Source organism: Anarhichas minor, unplaced genomic scaffold (genome assembly GCF_050575085.1).
Source record: "Anarhichas minor isolate MPS153535 unplaced genomic scaffold, ASM5057508v1 ptg000004l, whole genome shotgun sequence".
NCBI lineage: Eukaryota > Metazoa > Chordata > Actinopteri > Perciformes > Anarhichadidae > Anarhichas > Anarhichas minor.
In genome coordinates, this window is record NW_027466450.1 from 10,280,824 (window position 1) to 10,297,914 (window position 17,091).

At 40.9% G+C, this 17,091-nt stretch overlaps 1 protein-coding gene across 1 annotated transcript in view; it reads right to left on the reverse strand.

Annotated features, from left to right (window-relative positions):
• Positions 1-4,521: 4,521 nt before the first annotated feature.
• LOC142969185 (E3 ubiquitin-protein ligase SH3RF3-like) overlaps positions 4,522-17,091 on the reverse strand; it is a 76,112-nt gene continuing 63,542 nt past the window's right edge. The window contains exons 8-10 of the mRNA XM_076108897.1: positions 14,106-14,425; positions 7,094-7,455; positions 4,522-4,695 (exon numbers count right to left, since the gene is read on the reverse strand). Of these exons, the coding sequence (XP_075965012.1) occupies positions 4,527-4,695; positions 7,094-7,455; positions 14,106-14,425 (851 nt within the window). The 3' untranslated portion in view covers positions 4,522-4,526. The remainder of the gene's footprint in view (positions 4,696-7,093; positions 7,456-14,105; positions 14,426-17,091) is intronic.

Below are 17,091 nucleotides of genomic sequence, written 5' to 3' on the forward strand. Positions count from 1 at the left end.
ACACCTCGTCCATGCCAGTGTTGGCTTGAGAACACAAGAGAGACGGAGGGGGGAGAAGGAGGGGAGAAGATGGGGGGGGGGGATGATGAAAAGACAGTAAGAGTGTCAGCTTTATTTTTAAACATCCCTTACTAGCAATGTAATGATAATGACAGTAATACACTCTGTCAGACTGCTGTACCTGTGCTGCTCATGAGGCTTCATAAGCTCATAATGAGCACATAGTGAGCGCAGATAATTATAATGAGAGCAGGATATGATTCTCAGGATGAATCCTCCAAAGGGCAACTGTAAAATCCTGATGGGTTGTACAGGTAATGTGTTTGTTGTTCATCAGAGTACACAAGTGTATATTACTGCCTCTCACTGCCTGTGTTATCTTCATTATAAAGCTGCGGGCAGATGCAAAAAAAAGGACATTGAAAATCTGTTTTTTAAAACAAAGGCATTTATTGCGAAAAATGCACTTGACATGAAAAAACAATCAAATCAACCACGGGTCATCGGTACAAGACGATGCATAATGATCACATGGTAGAGAGCGCTGCATGGCCAGCGCAGAGCATGACTTCAATGGCACAAAAGGCCTATAAATATTCTGCACAATATAGAATAATATATATACTTTTTTTCTGTTTTCCTCGCCGTACCGCTGTTTTGAACCCGACTCAGTTGTGATGAGGCGTGAGTGTCCACGCCGCACCACTTTTTCATAAAGTTCCTTTTTTATGTAAAGAGCTACATACAGAGGCCCCCTCCCCTCGTACACGCACGCACGCACGCACACACACACACGCACACACACCATAACACACACACACACAAGTATCCATAGGAACAAATATGGCCGACATCTAATTCAAGATGGCAGAGTGGGTGCTCAGGCTTCCTGGAAGGACAAAAAAAGGAAGTGGACAGTAATTTGCTATCAAGTCCAATAAAAAATTAATAAAAAATTGCTTGTGCAATGTTTTGTGTTGAGTTCACGTCCAATGGGAATTACCACTGCTGTTGATGGCTTTACAATTGTTCTCAAGAGGTATTTACAACCAGGAAGCTTGAGGCGAAAGACAAAGTGTACATCACGTAAATAAAAACACAAACGACATGTGTGTGTAACCAGCGGCTCAAGATATTCCATGTAAAGTGACCACTGTGGTTTTTATTCCTGATGTTTTGACGGTTGTAAACTCTCCTCCTCCTCACAGCATCGACCTTGTGAAAACAAATGAAGACAGTCGAGATCCTTTGACCTCCGACACAAACGAGGACTTGTGCTTTAAGTTTGACTCAGTAGAAATTAGAGTCCTCTTTTCAGCGTACAAACAGATGAGGGAAAACCATAGCGAGGGGTTTTTGTGCAGAGCTGTTCTGGGATCTGCTGGTTGTTTTTGACAAACGAAGCAGGGCTGCGAGAAGGACAAGCAGCAGGCTCACTGTACCGATAAGAAGAGAGAAAAAGTAAGGATGAGACAAAAGACGGATTGGTCTGCCTGGTGTAAATACTCTGTGTGTTGGTATTTGTAGGCACTAGGATTTGACTGACAGGTTTTGAAGGCCAATGCACATATTTTTGGATTGAAGCTTCCAATAACAAATTTTGACATTTAGTTTTGACCCTTTTTATCGAAAATAAACCGGATTTCTTTTTTTAGCTGAACTATAACACTTAATTAAAAGCACCGCAGATATCATAGTCTAGTACACTTGTGTGAAATTGTATTGAATACACAAAATTGACAAAATTGATCAATCAAACATGAAATGTGTAAAGAATCAAAGCGGCTGCTTCATATACATGATTCTAACTGAAAAAGCCATATTTGTCAGAATAGCCCTAGTTTGCTTGTTACTGCACGTTTGTGACGAAGATAAATCTAATTTGCAGTGTTTTTGGTTTCATTTGTTGCCCATACTGCACTGCCAGCAGCCAGAGGATGATTGCAGACCGTGCTGTAAATCACTTAAGTTAATTTCCATGTTTTTGTTCACTTTCCTTCACAGTTTAAGAGATCGAGTTCTTTTTCCCACAATCTAAAAATTGGGATTAAAACACATCAAATCTCAATGACAGGCCACCCCTACTTTAAGTTCAAGGTGAACATGAAGACATTAAAAATAACATTATTTTTTTCACAATAAATAAAAGTTTGCTACTGCTCTTTCTCAGTAAGAAGTATTACACACAACGGAATTACATGGACACAAAGAGAAGAAAAGATCAATCATGTAACTACATTATCAGACCATGAATCTAGTGAGAGAAAACTTGTGGTTATTAAACTGCATTTTTGAGTCAGATTTTGTGTCGGCAACACAATATCTGTGTTGTGCTTGTTTTGACTGCGGAGAGCTTGTAGTAAAGTCTCACATCTGAGTGTTTATTCTGCAGTCAACATATGGGAATAAGAAATGACTTAAGTTTCCAAACTGCTTTGACGCTGCAACATCTTGTTGACTCTGAGAAGCTTTTCATTGATGAAATTCAAGAAAAGCAGTAAGTCATTTTGTATTTATATGTACGTATTAGTTTATTTATTCCTTTCTCGTGACATGAATGGTGTTCACCGAGAACATAGAAGTGTGCTTGGCCAATGACAGACTCTCACCTGGTTATGACCCAATTAGACATTTCTGTGCTCAGCCAATGAGTGAGCCTCACCCGTGTGCACATGGCCAGTAGTTGTTTGTGCTTCATTCTGGCTCAGTTCTTAAAAACAGCAGGTGAGGTAAACCATTCATGATCTCTGTTCTTTCACTGATACATGTCCGGTGTTATTCTCTGACACACACACACACACACACACACACACACACACACACACACACACACAGTTAGCAAGTCAAGCTCTGGGTTTTGCTGTGCTTCTATCTCCAGAAACAGGGAAACAAGGTAGATGGTTGTGGCTGGATGTAAACTAGACAAGCCGTGATCCACACTCACAAATTCACAAAGCAGACTGACTGTACACTCGCTGAGGCCGTACAAAAATACTCGTCAGAGGTTGACAAGATCAGAGGAAAAGTTGTTGTCAAAGGTTGGCAGTTGTGTGATGAGAATCTTGTGTCTCTGCCTTCTGACTTCGGCTGTTTTCCCGTCGACCGTACATTCGTCTGTGAGCATCGAATCCACACACATTTGGTTTCACAATATTGCTGCAATCAAACGAAAACTCTCAACGGTTGAGAAAAGGCTGAGTAAGAGGAATTACTGTCAGCAAGAGTGTATTGTATTTCTGATCTCTGGATTAGTTATTTTATACGTTTTGTTGGTTTGTTTGTTTAGGAACTTTACATTATGGCTAAAATGGCTGGATTGAGACTTCTGTCCTCACCAAATGGTTTGTGCATGTTTAAAAAAAAAAAAGGATGTGATAAGTAGCACCGGAAATACCGTTTGTCAAATAAATAATTACTGAGTGTGTAAAATACTGTATGTGTAGTTATGGCAAGTTGTATTAAATATTACCAAGTGCATTCTTTGTCTCTATAATCCCACATAAAAGATCAAAAAGACAACTTTATCAATACAAATCAATTCTTTAGAGAGTTTGGCATAACTTGTTTGTTTCTTCCAACATTCAGCAAACCAGTTTATTCAGTTTATCCCAAACGTGGGGGTCTGTAAAGGTCACATTTTAAGTTAAAAACAGCTTTATGAATGTATGTAAGTTATATAAATAGAAGAATGAGTCACCTAATTCATATTTCACCTTTTGTTTTGTGACATATCATCACAGCATGACTAGTTTGGGACAACATCTATTTCAACATATATATATATAAACAAAAAATAGAATAATGCTACATGCATTGTTATTAACATATATTGAGTTGGTAAGAAACAAATGTGCTTGTTGTCACAAACTAGACATGGAGATGTGCTTACAATGATCCTGGACTGTAGGCTCACACACTTCCCTCATCACCTGGCGGTACATCTACTCTTTTCAAACAAAGACAGCACCCAAATTCAAGTTCTGAGGTCTCAGTGGAAAGCAGAGCTAATGCTTTTTGTGCTAGTGTTTGCTGGTGGATGATGCCAAGGAGGAGAACTGGGAGGCAAGGGTTTGTCTTTCTGTGCTCTTTGAGTCTGTGTGCCTTCAGTAGTCAACATCATGGGTCCAACGAAGTCTGCTGGAGCCCCTCTGATACAAAGCTGGGCCAGAGACGGGAAAAGCTGCCCTGCTCCCTGTGTGGCTGGTCGAAGCCGGGGCTAGCTTTCCTGTATGTGTGTGTGTGTGTGTGTGTGTGTGTGTGTGTGTGTGTGTTTGAATTGGTTGGACCGATATAGGTTTCCGAAGACAATTAATATTTGTGATGTTTTGTGCCAGTATTCAATAGATTTTAATTTGACTAAAGTTTTCTGTTGCAGTATCTGTCTTTAATCCGAAAGTATGATTCATGGAAACCAATGTCGGTCCATCCTTCGTGCGTGTGTGTGTGTGTGTGTGTGTGTGTGTGTGTGTGTTTTGCGACTCAGAAACAGGAACATTTTTTTTGTTCTTTTGTCCACTTTTTCCAGTTCAGAAGCTCTCGACGAAGCTGCTGGGAAACAGGCCGGTCTGTCCTGTCCTCTGCAGGGTGCCTTTGTACCAGCCGTCCTCCCTCTTCTTGTAGACGAACACAACGTCCCCTTCCCGCAGCTCGATCTCCGCCTCGCTCTGGGGAGGGTAGGGCACCACCGCACGATACCTGCCACACACAGACACAGCTGTAGCACACACACACAACGGCGTGGACAACGTCACATGCTGAAAGCATTTAACCAGTGCAGGTATGAGTGGAGACTCTCAGTATGTTCCCAAGTATAGACAGCAGTGTGAATTATGGGTAAAAGGAAATATCGACTCTGGGAGTCTCCGGAACCCGTCAATATGTTTAATGGATTTTGAAAATCTCTCTCACATACACGCACCCACACACACACACACACACACGCTTGTGCCAGTTATGTTAGATCAGTGCAACATGCAAAATGCACTAAAATCACTCGCTCCGAGGCCTAAAGAAAATGCCACACAAGTCAGTAATGCAGTGACAGTTCATTCAAAGTTTAGTACCTGAGAGTGTCAAATTTAACACATTAATTCGCATACCTGCAAACTCATAAGAGGTGAAAAAGGTGACAAGCACCCGAACCCGAGACCCGGTGCGGGGGCATGTTCCCCCGGGACAATTTTATTTTAAATATGAGCTTTAAAATGCAGCATTCTGGTGTACTCTGAGAAATTAAGTGATAAGACATTTACTTTAAGCAAAAAACTAATTTATTATTCAGTGATTAATCAGTATTTCAGCTCTAGTTGAACAGCTGGCTAGTTAGCTTTTTTATTTTTTTCAATCAATATTATTATTATCATTTAGACAAAATCCATTGAGACCGAGGTCTCATTTTTAAAAGTTTTAATCATATAAAAACAAAGCTAGCAAGAGTAGCGAGAACCATCGCCTGTACCAAATAAAGTGATTCGTTTTCATTGAACCCTGTTACTGTACGGCTTCATATTAACTTCCACTGTTACTGTAAAGCTGTTAGAATTGTGGTCCATCTTCTATTTGCAATTAATATGCATTCAATCCAGTTTAATTATTTAAATTAAAATGATAATCTACTCTGGCTGAGGTAGTTTATCAAGAGTAAAATAATAGCTGTAATCTATACACACCTCTGCATTAACAACCCGCTGAAATGAAGGTACAGGCACCTTAACACTCTTTCTCATTACTTCAGGGCCCTTGGGAGCAACTGCACCTGGGACTGTTGGGACTGTTGGTACACTGGCTGTGGTCATTATGGTGAACAGTGTCTGGCAGTGTGATGAGAGGGCATGTGAGCCCGTGTTGCTGTACTTTATCTCCTTGGAGCAGAGGCTGCATTTAGCATACCCTGCCTTATCAATGTATTTAAAACACTGACAGCAGGAAGCTGTACCCAGGTTTCCCACACGTTAGGCAAATTGTTTTATTTTTAAATCAAATAAATAATCAAAAATAAGTTGACTGTATTGGCCTTTCTTATTGAATATATACAGTATAAATACATATCTTTGGTGTTTATAAGGTAGAAGTGCTGGTATCTTTTTAAATTGTGATTTAAACAACACTGAAGCTGATCAATAAAGCAAACAAAGTTACAAATATGTTAAAAATTGTATTTTAGGTGCTGGTTAATAAGGGATCTGATTGGCTAATAAACAATAATGACAAACAGCTGACAATCATCCCTAACGTGCGTGTAACTATTTTTTATAGGAAACATTCACTGGTAATTATTTAGCTGTCATTTAATAATAAACAGACAGTTGTAAACTACTTTAACATCTTTTCTTTCTAGATGTGAATCACTGATATAGCTTGAAGTGGGCCGGTACTTTCCAGACCGCAGTACCACTTGTACATTTTACTCTTTGGCATAAAGTGACTTTTTACTTGACCACCGACACTTTTCACTAGGTGTCGGTGCTCCTTTCTGCCCTCTACATATCAGGTTCTCTGGGTGATTGAAGATCAAACGGGGCAGCAACAGTGTTTTATTGTGAACCTCAACATTATTTTATTATTTAGTTTTCTGAATCTTTTAAATTGAAGAATGATGGTACAAACTTCATCAAAAAATAACACAGGGAAGTACTAAGTATTAACACTATGGGTAAATATTAATAATATCAACACCACCTTTACCTGTAATGTTTCAGTTGGAAGGCACTTTGAATTTTTTTATATTTTTGAAATATGAAAGTATGAAATGCCTTTTGCTTTTACCAAGGCAATTAATTCAATAATATTAGAAAAACAATTATCAGTAATTTAATAAAGTGAATCATTGTTTGCCGCCATAGTTATGATTATAAGCAAACATTGAAAAACAAAGCTGTATGTGTGCCAAAAAGACGCCTGGGGGACCTTAGCTCACATATTGTGAGTAGGTATTGAATCCCAGATGACGCAGAAAACAAGGACATGAATGGTGGCTTATAGGCTTCCAAGTCAAAACTATCACCTTTTTTTTAAAGGTTATTAGCATTATTAAGAGCAAGATCATCATAATGTCATTATGTGTGGTTGTGTGTGTGTGTGTGTGTTTGCCCACCTCTCTCTGGACAGGGGTTTGGGTTCAGGCCGGAGGGCCATCAGAGCGTTGACGGCGCGTGTTGCCGGAGGTGACATGGGGAAGTTGGTGTCCAGGGAACCGGACTTCCTGTGCAGGGGCTCCAGCCCAATGGCCCCCGCCATCTCACTCTCGATTGGACAGGAGCCGGCCCGCCCCTGTGACGCCATCGGACAGGAACCTGAGCGGGCGTGGTGGTGGTGGTGAGGATGGTGGGCAGGGTCGGCACCATGACCAGCCAATGAGGGGTCACGGGTGGGCGGGGAGGAGGGAGGTGAGCGAGTTTTCTTCTTGGCTGCTGCCCCCGACAAGAGCTTTAATAAACCACCTGCTTTCCTCTCCTTCTGATGATGGATGGAGTGAATGGAGAGGATGAGGGAGATATAAGAGGAGATGGAGAGCAAATAAACACAGATGCCGGTGCGACATAGAGGAATATATGTTTCATAAAGCCTCTCTTGAAAAGTGACAAGATTGTAATGAAAATGGTGTTTGTGTAAACAATACCTCTACAGAATATTTGCTTTTGCTTTTCTCGATATGAAAAAAAATCACACAGAGCACAAATCCTCCCTCCTGACACATTAATCAAAAAACACATCTATGAAACAAATAGAAAAATATTTTCCAACTGACACAAGATACCGCTGATAATACAAGCACATTTGTTTCATCAGACGGCAGGCAGTAAAGCAAGGTGAGCTGTGTCCTTTCAATAGTCTTAAGAATTCGGAATGAGAGATTTTATGTCTTTTTTATGCTGCTGCTTTGGTGCTTTGGTAACAGTGAGGTCATTCCTCTTTACAAATGCTCAATTTTTCCTCCTTTAATTAAAGATGTTGGGATGTACACATATTTGCCTTTTTTTCAGGGGGTTAGATGATCAATATCACTCTAAAGTCTGTGCGCTAAATGTTGAGCTGGAGCCAGGAGATAATTAGCTTAGCATAAATACTTTAGAGGAAGATACATGCTGCATCTACAGTTTATTCATCCACCCAGTACTTCTGTGCAGCATATCTGCTGGTTGACTAGCAATCTCAGATTAAATGGCAACTTCCTGTAAAGTCGCGAGTTGTTGTCTCGACATTTCTGTTTGTGTATGCATAAAACAAACAAGATACAACTTGTTAATAAGTGAGCTGTGGATGTAAGTGGTAGCTGGATTTTTGTGCTTTTTAAATGTTTTTAAATGTTGAACTAGTCCTTGAAACCAGTGTATGCGGACACATAATTGCATGGTAGGGCTGAGACTACAGAGCGAGTTCTCTGGGTCTCCCATACACAGGAAACCAAAAACAAAATCACCGCAAATTTGTGAGTTATAGGAGAACGGACAGATAAATTGCATCTTTTAGAACAAAACAAAAAAAATTCTTTACATGGCAATGTCATGTGGGCTGTTTTCTAAGAGCAGAACAAGTAGATTCGGGTCAACTATCACATCAAAATGAAAGCGGCAGCTTGATTCTCCTCTGCTTCAACCTTCTGACCTTCGCTCACAGCTCAGGGAGAAGAAAAACAATGGTAATGGGAGTAGTTACTACTCTGATACGCAGAAAAGTAAGTCATGTTCACAGTATGAATGCCTGCAATGCGTGTTTTGAACAGACAGGTAGCAAAGTGGTCAGTTAACGATCCTTCAAGCTGAATACATGTGCGTCTACCGTCTACTGCGGTAGAATAATCCGTATTGATTGTAGAGAAAGTGTTTCTTAATGGCACCTATCAAGGCAGAGTCACATTTTTCCATTCATGCTTGATTATAGAAAGGCTGTACAACGCTGCCCATTCAGTCGGACTCAATGTGATACCAGGAGCACAAAACAGTTATGTCTCTTCTGCCACTTGGCCTCATTTTACAGTCTCAGTCATGACACCGTGGATCAATACCGAGCATGCCTGAGCATAATTAAAACATTTTTTTTTTTTGTCGATGCATGGAGCCTCCATATCAGCCCTGTCTCTCCCTCAGCCATCTGTTTCTTTCACACATGGGCTGCTGGATCAGGAATCTCTTTAAAAAAAAATTGTTTTCCATCAAGCGCTGACTTTTACGATGCTGTGATGGACAGTTGCAAACATGAACGCTAAAAAACTAAATGAAAAAGTCACACTGAATCTTCAGTTATTATTTGTCTGGAAAGACTCTTAAACAGTCAAGTCACAGCAGGGAACAGCAACCTTTTTGATACGAAGTGCCGTTTTTTTTATTTCCTTGTTAATCAGTGAGCCATGTCGACATTAACGCTAACATTAAGTTTGATTATGACACGTTAATCTCCAACGGATCTGAGATTTTATTCCATCCATAATGACAACATACATAGCAACATTTAAAAGATTAAAAAACGTTTTTCTCCCATAATCAGGACATTGTAATTATATATGAGAGCACTTTACAAGCAGGCTGCAATCTGAGTTGAAATCATTAACCCTATACCAACCTTCCACCAATCTTGTTCATCAGCAATACATTTAACCAATTCTGCAAAGAAGGCAACGAGTTCTAGCCAATCAAAGGCAGAATGAGGCGGGTGAGAACAAAAAAAACTACTTTCAATAATAGGCCGCCAACTGCCATGGCTGTGAAAGAGGACATTTGGCATGCAGAGAGAAGAAGGATGCTATCCTTATGCCAGATATCAGAGCAAAGCTCTTTTCTCAAAGATTTTCTGTTGTCAGGTTCATTTGTTTATGTGTGTGTGAGCCCTCAGCTCCCACCACCTGAACGTGTAAAGACATTGTAAGTGCAACCCTTGTGACTTTGATCATTAATGGTTAATTAATGAGTTCTGTCTTCACATCTCTTTTTATCTCCTTTGCTCCAGTTTCTGAACCGACAGTGAGAGCTCATCTTGAGATAATCGTAATCATTAATCTTAATCTTTAATCAATAAAGGAAAAATCTACATTTTTTAGATATATCTATATTTATTTAGCACTAATTTTTCTGCCCAGCTGTCAAACCAAATTTGCATTTCATTATTTTTTGATCAATCAATTAATTGTTAAAAATATAAAACAACGGCCATGAAAAAATTCCAGAAGCTCAAGAAATCAAATAATTAAAGAGGGTCTTAATGACCAGTCTTAGTCATATGAGACAGCAAAGAAAAAACAAAGGACAGAGCAAGAGAGGCTGTAAACCCTTTGACTCAGCAGACCCAAAATAAACAGCATTCCTTTCTCCTGCACTCCAATACCTGAGCTTTATGTGTATTTCCCTAAATACAAAGACTTGATCATTTCTCACAGGATTAGAAACGTGTAAATCTAACAATGCTCACTGTCTGGAGTGTACACATAACACATTCCACCGCTTTGGAAACATAGATTCCCTTCCTGTCATGCAAATAAAGCTTGTTTGAATTTTAATTTGGGAGAGGAAGGAGAAGATGGAGTGGAACATAACGATGAAGAGAAGGGGAGAAAGGGGTGAGATACAGAGGGAGAAAGGAAAGGACAGGGAGGGACTCAGAGAGGGAAAGAGGAGGAAGAGAGGGCAGAAAGAAGGAGAGGAAAGGAGGAAAGGTGGAGGGACAGGAAGAAAGCAGGGAGGACAGAGAGAACAGAGAGATTGAGAAAGAGAGAAGGAAGGGAGGAGGTGGGACTGAAAACAGCAGACAAAAAATGAATAATTGCTCCCTCTCGTCTTTCATCTGGAGGCTTAAAGGCTTAATCTGCCTCCCGTGTGTGTACGCACGCCTGTGTGTGTGTGTGTGTGTGTCTGAGTACACGAGTCAAGCTGCTGCTGAACCACCAGGTGGCAGCATGCACTCACAATTTAATCCGTTACACAATTTAAATCTAATTTAGGACCAGAGGAGTGCCTTGCTCTGCAGCACACGGGCAGGATACTGGAACGGAACTGTTGTGTTTTCCTCCTTCCTCTTTGTTCGTTTTACATACTGGTACACAAATAAATAGCATCTATGCTTTTAAGTGTGACGTTTTATTTCGTTCCAAATAAAAATTGCGCGCACACACATACAATAATCTAAAAGCAATCTAGGAAGAGTCCAGTGTTGAAGCCATTGACGAAGGCAGGTTTTGAGCTTAACCTTTCGGAAACGCAGACGCGTTACGATATTCAGGGTTGAGAGAAATGATGCACTGAACCACAGTTTCTGTGCACCCCCCATGGGGATCATGGTAACTCCATATTTTTCTTGATGTTGTTGTCTAAACTCAAAGCCGTTAATACTGTTCAGTCAAACATAGTCTCTCAAGACATTTTGAGACTCTCTTCTGGAGCTACTGAAATTCTGACAGCATTTTAGTTGGCAGCTACCCTGCAAGCGCAGACTTCTTGGAAACGCTCTCCAAACACACCTCAATGTCCAACGTGATATGTGTCTGGGATGCTGGCTGCATGCGCTCCAGACAGTGTGACAGTGTGTCGAACAGAGATTACCCTAACTGTGTCTGCCAGACAGTTATCATAGCTGCTTCATCGTTTCCTCTGTAACAAAGACTGACTCTGTGCAGCCTCGTCGCCACCCTGACTTCAAACCTGATGTTTCTGCTCTGCCAGGCTCAAAGCCACAAAGGTAAGTGCTGTGAACAAGGGTTAGGCTGACATTTTATTATAATACGGGATAATACGATCTAATATTTTGGGACCGAGGCAGACAACAGTTGATTAATTGTGCCCATACTCAGTATCTTAAAAGTGTATCTACTGACTAAAAACTAAAAACAGAGATGTATTCTGCTTTTCCTCAATAATCTTAATCTTGTCAGTTAGTAAAAGCTTCCGAAACAGCATTTAGATCATAATTGGAAGCTATAAAGCCAAATCCATATTGAGAGGTTGTTTTGGGTAGAGTAGCAGCTCATTTAGTCTGAGTAAGGCAGGATGTCACTAGCAAACTAGAATGCATTTGAAATAACAAAAAAGAAAAAAACACATTTTGTACTAAGATGAGAGCATTCTTTAATATCAGAATGACAGTTGGTGCACTTTAACTGCCCTGTTCCAACTTTTACGAGATATATTCAGTATATGAGTAATAAACCTGAATCCGGTTCGAGCCATCTTTGAGTGTGACGATGTAAACAAGCCCGCTGCCTGCTGTTCCATAGTCAATGAGCTGTTTGTCAGCTAGCCAAAGATTAGCTGTCCCAGACAGTGGAGCCAACAGTGAAACAAATGGAGCTGAGACAGATGCAAGCTCTCGGTGCCATCCTTCACTGTCAGCGCAGCCCGATTTAACATCCACAGCTTCACCGCGGCAGATCTCACAACATAAGATGGCATTCGCCATTTGTGCCAGATGCCTGGGTGAATGACACTTGCTGAGGTAGGAGAGGAATTCTGGCGCATCATACACACACAACAGATTTTCACACAAAGCCATGAAGTTTGGAGGACTAAACACCTTTTTTTAAGCTGAGGTGATGGTGTTAAAGTTAATCAAGTTAATTTAAAAAAGTATGGTGAGTTGTATTTACAGGATGACTAAAACATCTGGAATCAAAGGAAGTAGTGGCACTATGTAATTTTTCCTTTCACACTTTATTTTTTTTTATATATATATACTATTTGTGCACTATAGCTGAGTGAGTGGTATGAAACAAGAGGGATTGTGTTCTTTTAACGGAGGTGTTGACTTTCACAGACTCAATATTTGTTTTGTTATATTGAATTCCCTGCTCGGAAAACAACAGTTGCCTGACTGGATATTGTCATCAATAATGACGGATTTAGAGCTGAAACAATTACTTGAATAACCAATTAGTCGACAGACAGAAAATTAACCTGAAAGAATTGTGATAATCAATCAATCACTTCTGTCATTGTTTAAGCAACAATATCAATTGTTCCATAGTTCTAATTTCTCAGCTGTGAGGAGCTGCTGCGGTAGTAAATCAATACTTCTTGGAGTGTTGATCGGACAAAATAAGCTATTTGAAGAAACCGAGTGGGGCTTTAGAAAACTGTAATTGGAAATGAATCAATTAATCAAGAAAACAATAATCAGATTAAACAATAATGAAAATAATCGCTAGTTGCACCCTTCGACAGAAGGCTGTGATCTTATTTAATTGAAATTAAATATTAATTAAAATATGTTGAACCAATCAGTATTCAAAGTCCTATTCTACGATCAAGAGTTTTAAGACCCCGTTTAGCCAAGATCTGTCTTCTCTTTATGTACTTGCGAGAGTGATATCTTATAATTCCCTCTGGAAAACAAGCGTGGATGTACTGCATTCAGCTCTTGATTATGCATGTGGTGAAAATAATAGAAGTTGCATTGTAGAAGCAAGACATCTAATTATTCTATTAGAGAAAAACTGCTCGTTGCTCTCATTTCTCGAAACACATACAATCTTTTGTATGCAAATCTGGTTAATTGAGGCAACTGCTGGTGGAGATATCAGTATCTATTTGACCCTCTTGCTCATACATCCGCAGAGGATTGTGGGTCAGAATAGCTGGTAAAGCATGCTGGCTTGCATACTGCAAAATGAGACTGGATGCATTGGGACATCCTGGCACTTTTGGCATACTTCATTTGCATACTATGTATTGGGACATACTAAATGTTTTTTTCTGGCATACTAAATAGTATTGTAGTATGAGTATTGGACTGCTCAGTAAGAATATGGCGGAAGCTTCCAATTAGAAGTTTCAGGTGTGAATGCTCCAGGCTAGAATAAATGAACGGACAAATGAAACAAATGAAGAGAAGGGACGAAGGGCAGATAAGGATGTCACACTGCTGCTCTTGGGCAGGTTGGTATTTGTAAAATACTGGGCCAGCGCCTTTTTTAAAATCGCATCTTCATTTGCACGGGAAGACTTGAAGAGATCGTTTCTGGCGGTGGGGTCATATGCGACGAGTTCACCTGCAGTCACAAGCATGCATGTTTGTGTAATTACTCTCAGTGACAGAGGGGGAGACTCCAGCTTTAAAACAAGCCAATAATAATGAACTCTAAGATCAAATGTGCTTTATTAGTTGTTCGTGAGGATGAGCCTTACCTTTTCTGGTTTAGGTGCGAGGACGCCCTGGTTATGGGAGGGGCCCGGCGATGGCGGCTGCAGTGGACTGGCTGGGTCCCCGTTGAGGAGCGCCGCCGACACGTTGGGAGGCGTGAGGCAGGAGAGAGGGGATGAGAGGGGGAGGAGGGGCCGTGAGGCGGGAGAGGAGAGGGGTGAGGGCCCTAGGCTGGGTCCTGGAGACACCATGGAGTGAGGACGACCCGATTGGCCGGGGCAGCGTGAGGGGGAGGAACTCTGAGGACGCAGGGGGGAAAGGGCCACTGTGGGGCGCTCGGGGCTTCCAGCAGGAGGACTGTGGACTGAAACAGACAAAAATACATGTGTGTTATTATAATTGAGAGAAACGTATAATGAGAGCAGTCATCACTAGTCCTGAGAGGGAACATGGCAATCATTTTGGAGCACTCAAAATCTAAGGAGAGATAAATAATCATAGTAAAAAAAAAAACAGATCCCTGGTTCCGGCAAGATTCAGCCTCTAGCTACCCTATTTGAGGATTTTGTGCAAACTTTAGAGTACAGTAATGTTTAAAAAAGTATACTGGGTAAAGCAAAATGCAATTACTTGGCACACTGTTCTGCTTAAGTCTTAAATGCTTCAGTAAAGGCTGGTAAAGGCTGCTGGAGTCTATCTCCACATGAATTGGGCGGAAGGCAGAGAAACCAGCCAATCACATACAGTTTACTTATTGAAAAGTGTGGAGTCTTCTAAGCGTCTTCAAATCACCTCAGTTGTACATTTATGGTCCGACTAAAACCAGCAAACTAGGGCCAATCTGAGAGGATGAGTTATAAAATAACAAATCACCTTGCTAAAATGTGATTATGTTATACTGTGAATAACCAAAGCTCAAGGCTCAAGGCCCTAACTCTTAGCGAACACCTTGTATAGTGCAAAAAACAGGCTGAGATGTCCTGAGTTTGAGAACATTTTTCTCAGCCTTCAATTTGAATGAGGTCATTTGGTGCTCATGAGAATAAGTACACAAAAATACACACCCACATAAACAGACGCATATACATGCTCTCACATTAACACACACGCCCGCACACACACACACACACACACACACACACACACACACACACACACACACACACACACACACACACACACACACACACACACACACAGGGTTGCTAGCCACCTGCTCTTCTACACTGCAGTACTCAGGCAGAAATCCATAGGGAGGTGCACTGGTCATGTGATAAAACCACTAAATGCCAGAACTATGCACATCATTTATTTTGTAATGGAGACCAGATGTGTGTATGTGTGTGTGTGTGTGTGTGTCTGTTTGTGTGTATGTGAGAGTGAAAGAGGGAGAGAAAAACAGAGGGAGAAAAGGGAAGAGGTGGACGGAGAGAGGCATGAAGCTCTGTCATTACGCCTCCATAAAACAAAAAGCACAGTGATGTCATTCAGCTGTGCTTAGTAGTCTGTGTGCACTCATTTGTGTGTATGTGTGTGGGTGTGCACATGTCTCTGTGTGTGTGTGTGTGTGTGTGTTATTCTTGGTAGTGTTCTCACAGTGTCTAATCTTCAGCCTTCCAAAGGAAATGGTCACCATTATTTTCTCAGAGAAAGCATGCAAAGAGAAAGAAAAAAGGGATTCTGGAGAGATGAATAGACTCTGAGTGGAGAACAAGGTTGATGATATGATCTAGAGACCTTGTACAGACACAGGTGTGTGTGTGTGTGCGTTTGTGTTGGTGAGTTGCAGGCACAAACAGTACCACCGAGTAATCAGAGCTCTTAGTAGTGTCTATGTGTGCAGACTGTATGAGCACAGTTTGTACGTTGGAGTGCATGTCGTAATGCTGCATTTGAGCTAAATTGTGAGTTGCAGTATGTTCTTGTAACTATTCTCCAATAATAGCTTATGTTCAGTGATGATTCAGTGGGCTTGTGTAGAGCAGGGGAAGTAAGAGTGGTGATGGGTGCATAGTATTTGCTGCCAAAATACACATACATGTTTTTTTTTATTGCAAAATTGTTGTCAGCATGATGGGTCGGTGGTTACGACTGTCACCTCACTGCAAGCATTCACCTGCCTCTGGGTTCTCGGTGTGTTTTTCTTCCAACAGTCCAAAGACATGCAGGTTAGAGCCGTCCTCGTGGCCTTGAGGGGTTTAAGACGCTGACAATATAATTGCAATGCCCCCGGTTCGGGTTGCATGTCACCCCTCATCTCTCTTCCCTCACTTCCTATCACCTCAGTACTGTCTCTCCTTTCTTCAAAAGGCAAAAGTGCCGAAAACAAATGCAGCACAAGGTTAGGTAAATAAATTGCAGACTCAAGATTTCCTGTATATGTGAGCGTGATTGACTGTCTTTTTAAGCCCTGTGATGGTTGTAGGAAATTGTTGAATGGAAAAAAAGTTAGATTTGAATTGTAATTCAAAAGAGATATGACGCATATGCCATATTGATATACAACAAACATCCGCTTTATGGCCAAAAATACGAGTTCACATACTTGAGTGTGCTCTTCGTCTGGTTTTGGTTTTGGAATGAGATGCTTAAAAATGTTATGAGAGTATGATTTAAATGCTCAAATGTCGAGAAACCTTTGGCCGCGTGCTGTATTTGAATGCCACTAACTGGATCTCATCCTGCTCATTCATTTGGATATTCACTCATCAATATTCTATTATTCTGTAATAAGAGACTAAGAGGATAAACTGCTGCAAGATGCACGATCTGCACTCTGCTCCTGTAGGCTGGTAACGAGTCTTATCGCACAGTGGGATATTGCAGAGCATAAAATACCAGACACAGACACATCTCCATGTAAGTAAATACTTTCTTTTCACTTGCTTAACATTTCTCTGGAGGGATGCAACACGATGCGCCTCTCCTTTCACACGGTCCCATATTGGGAGGCTTTAATGTGGCTGCTTCTGTTGCAGAATAGCAGGATGTTTGTTTGTAGCTCAACTTGTGAGTCAGCCAGTTCCCAGT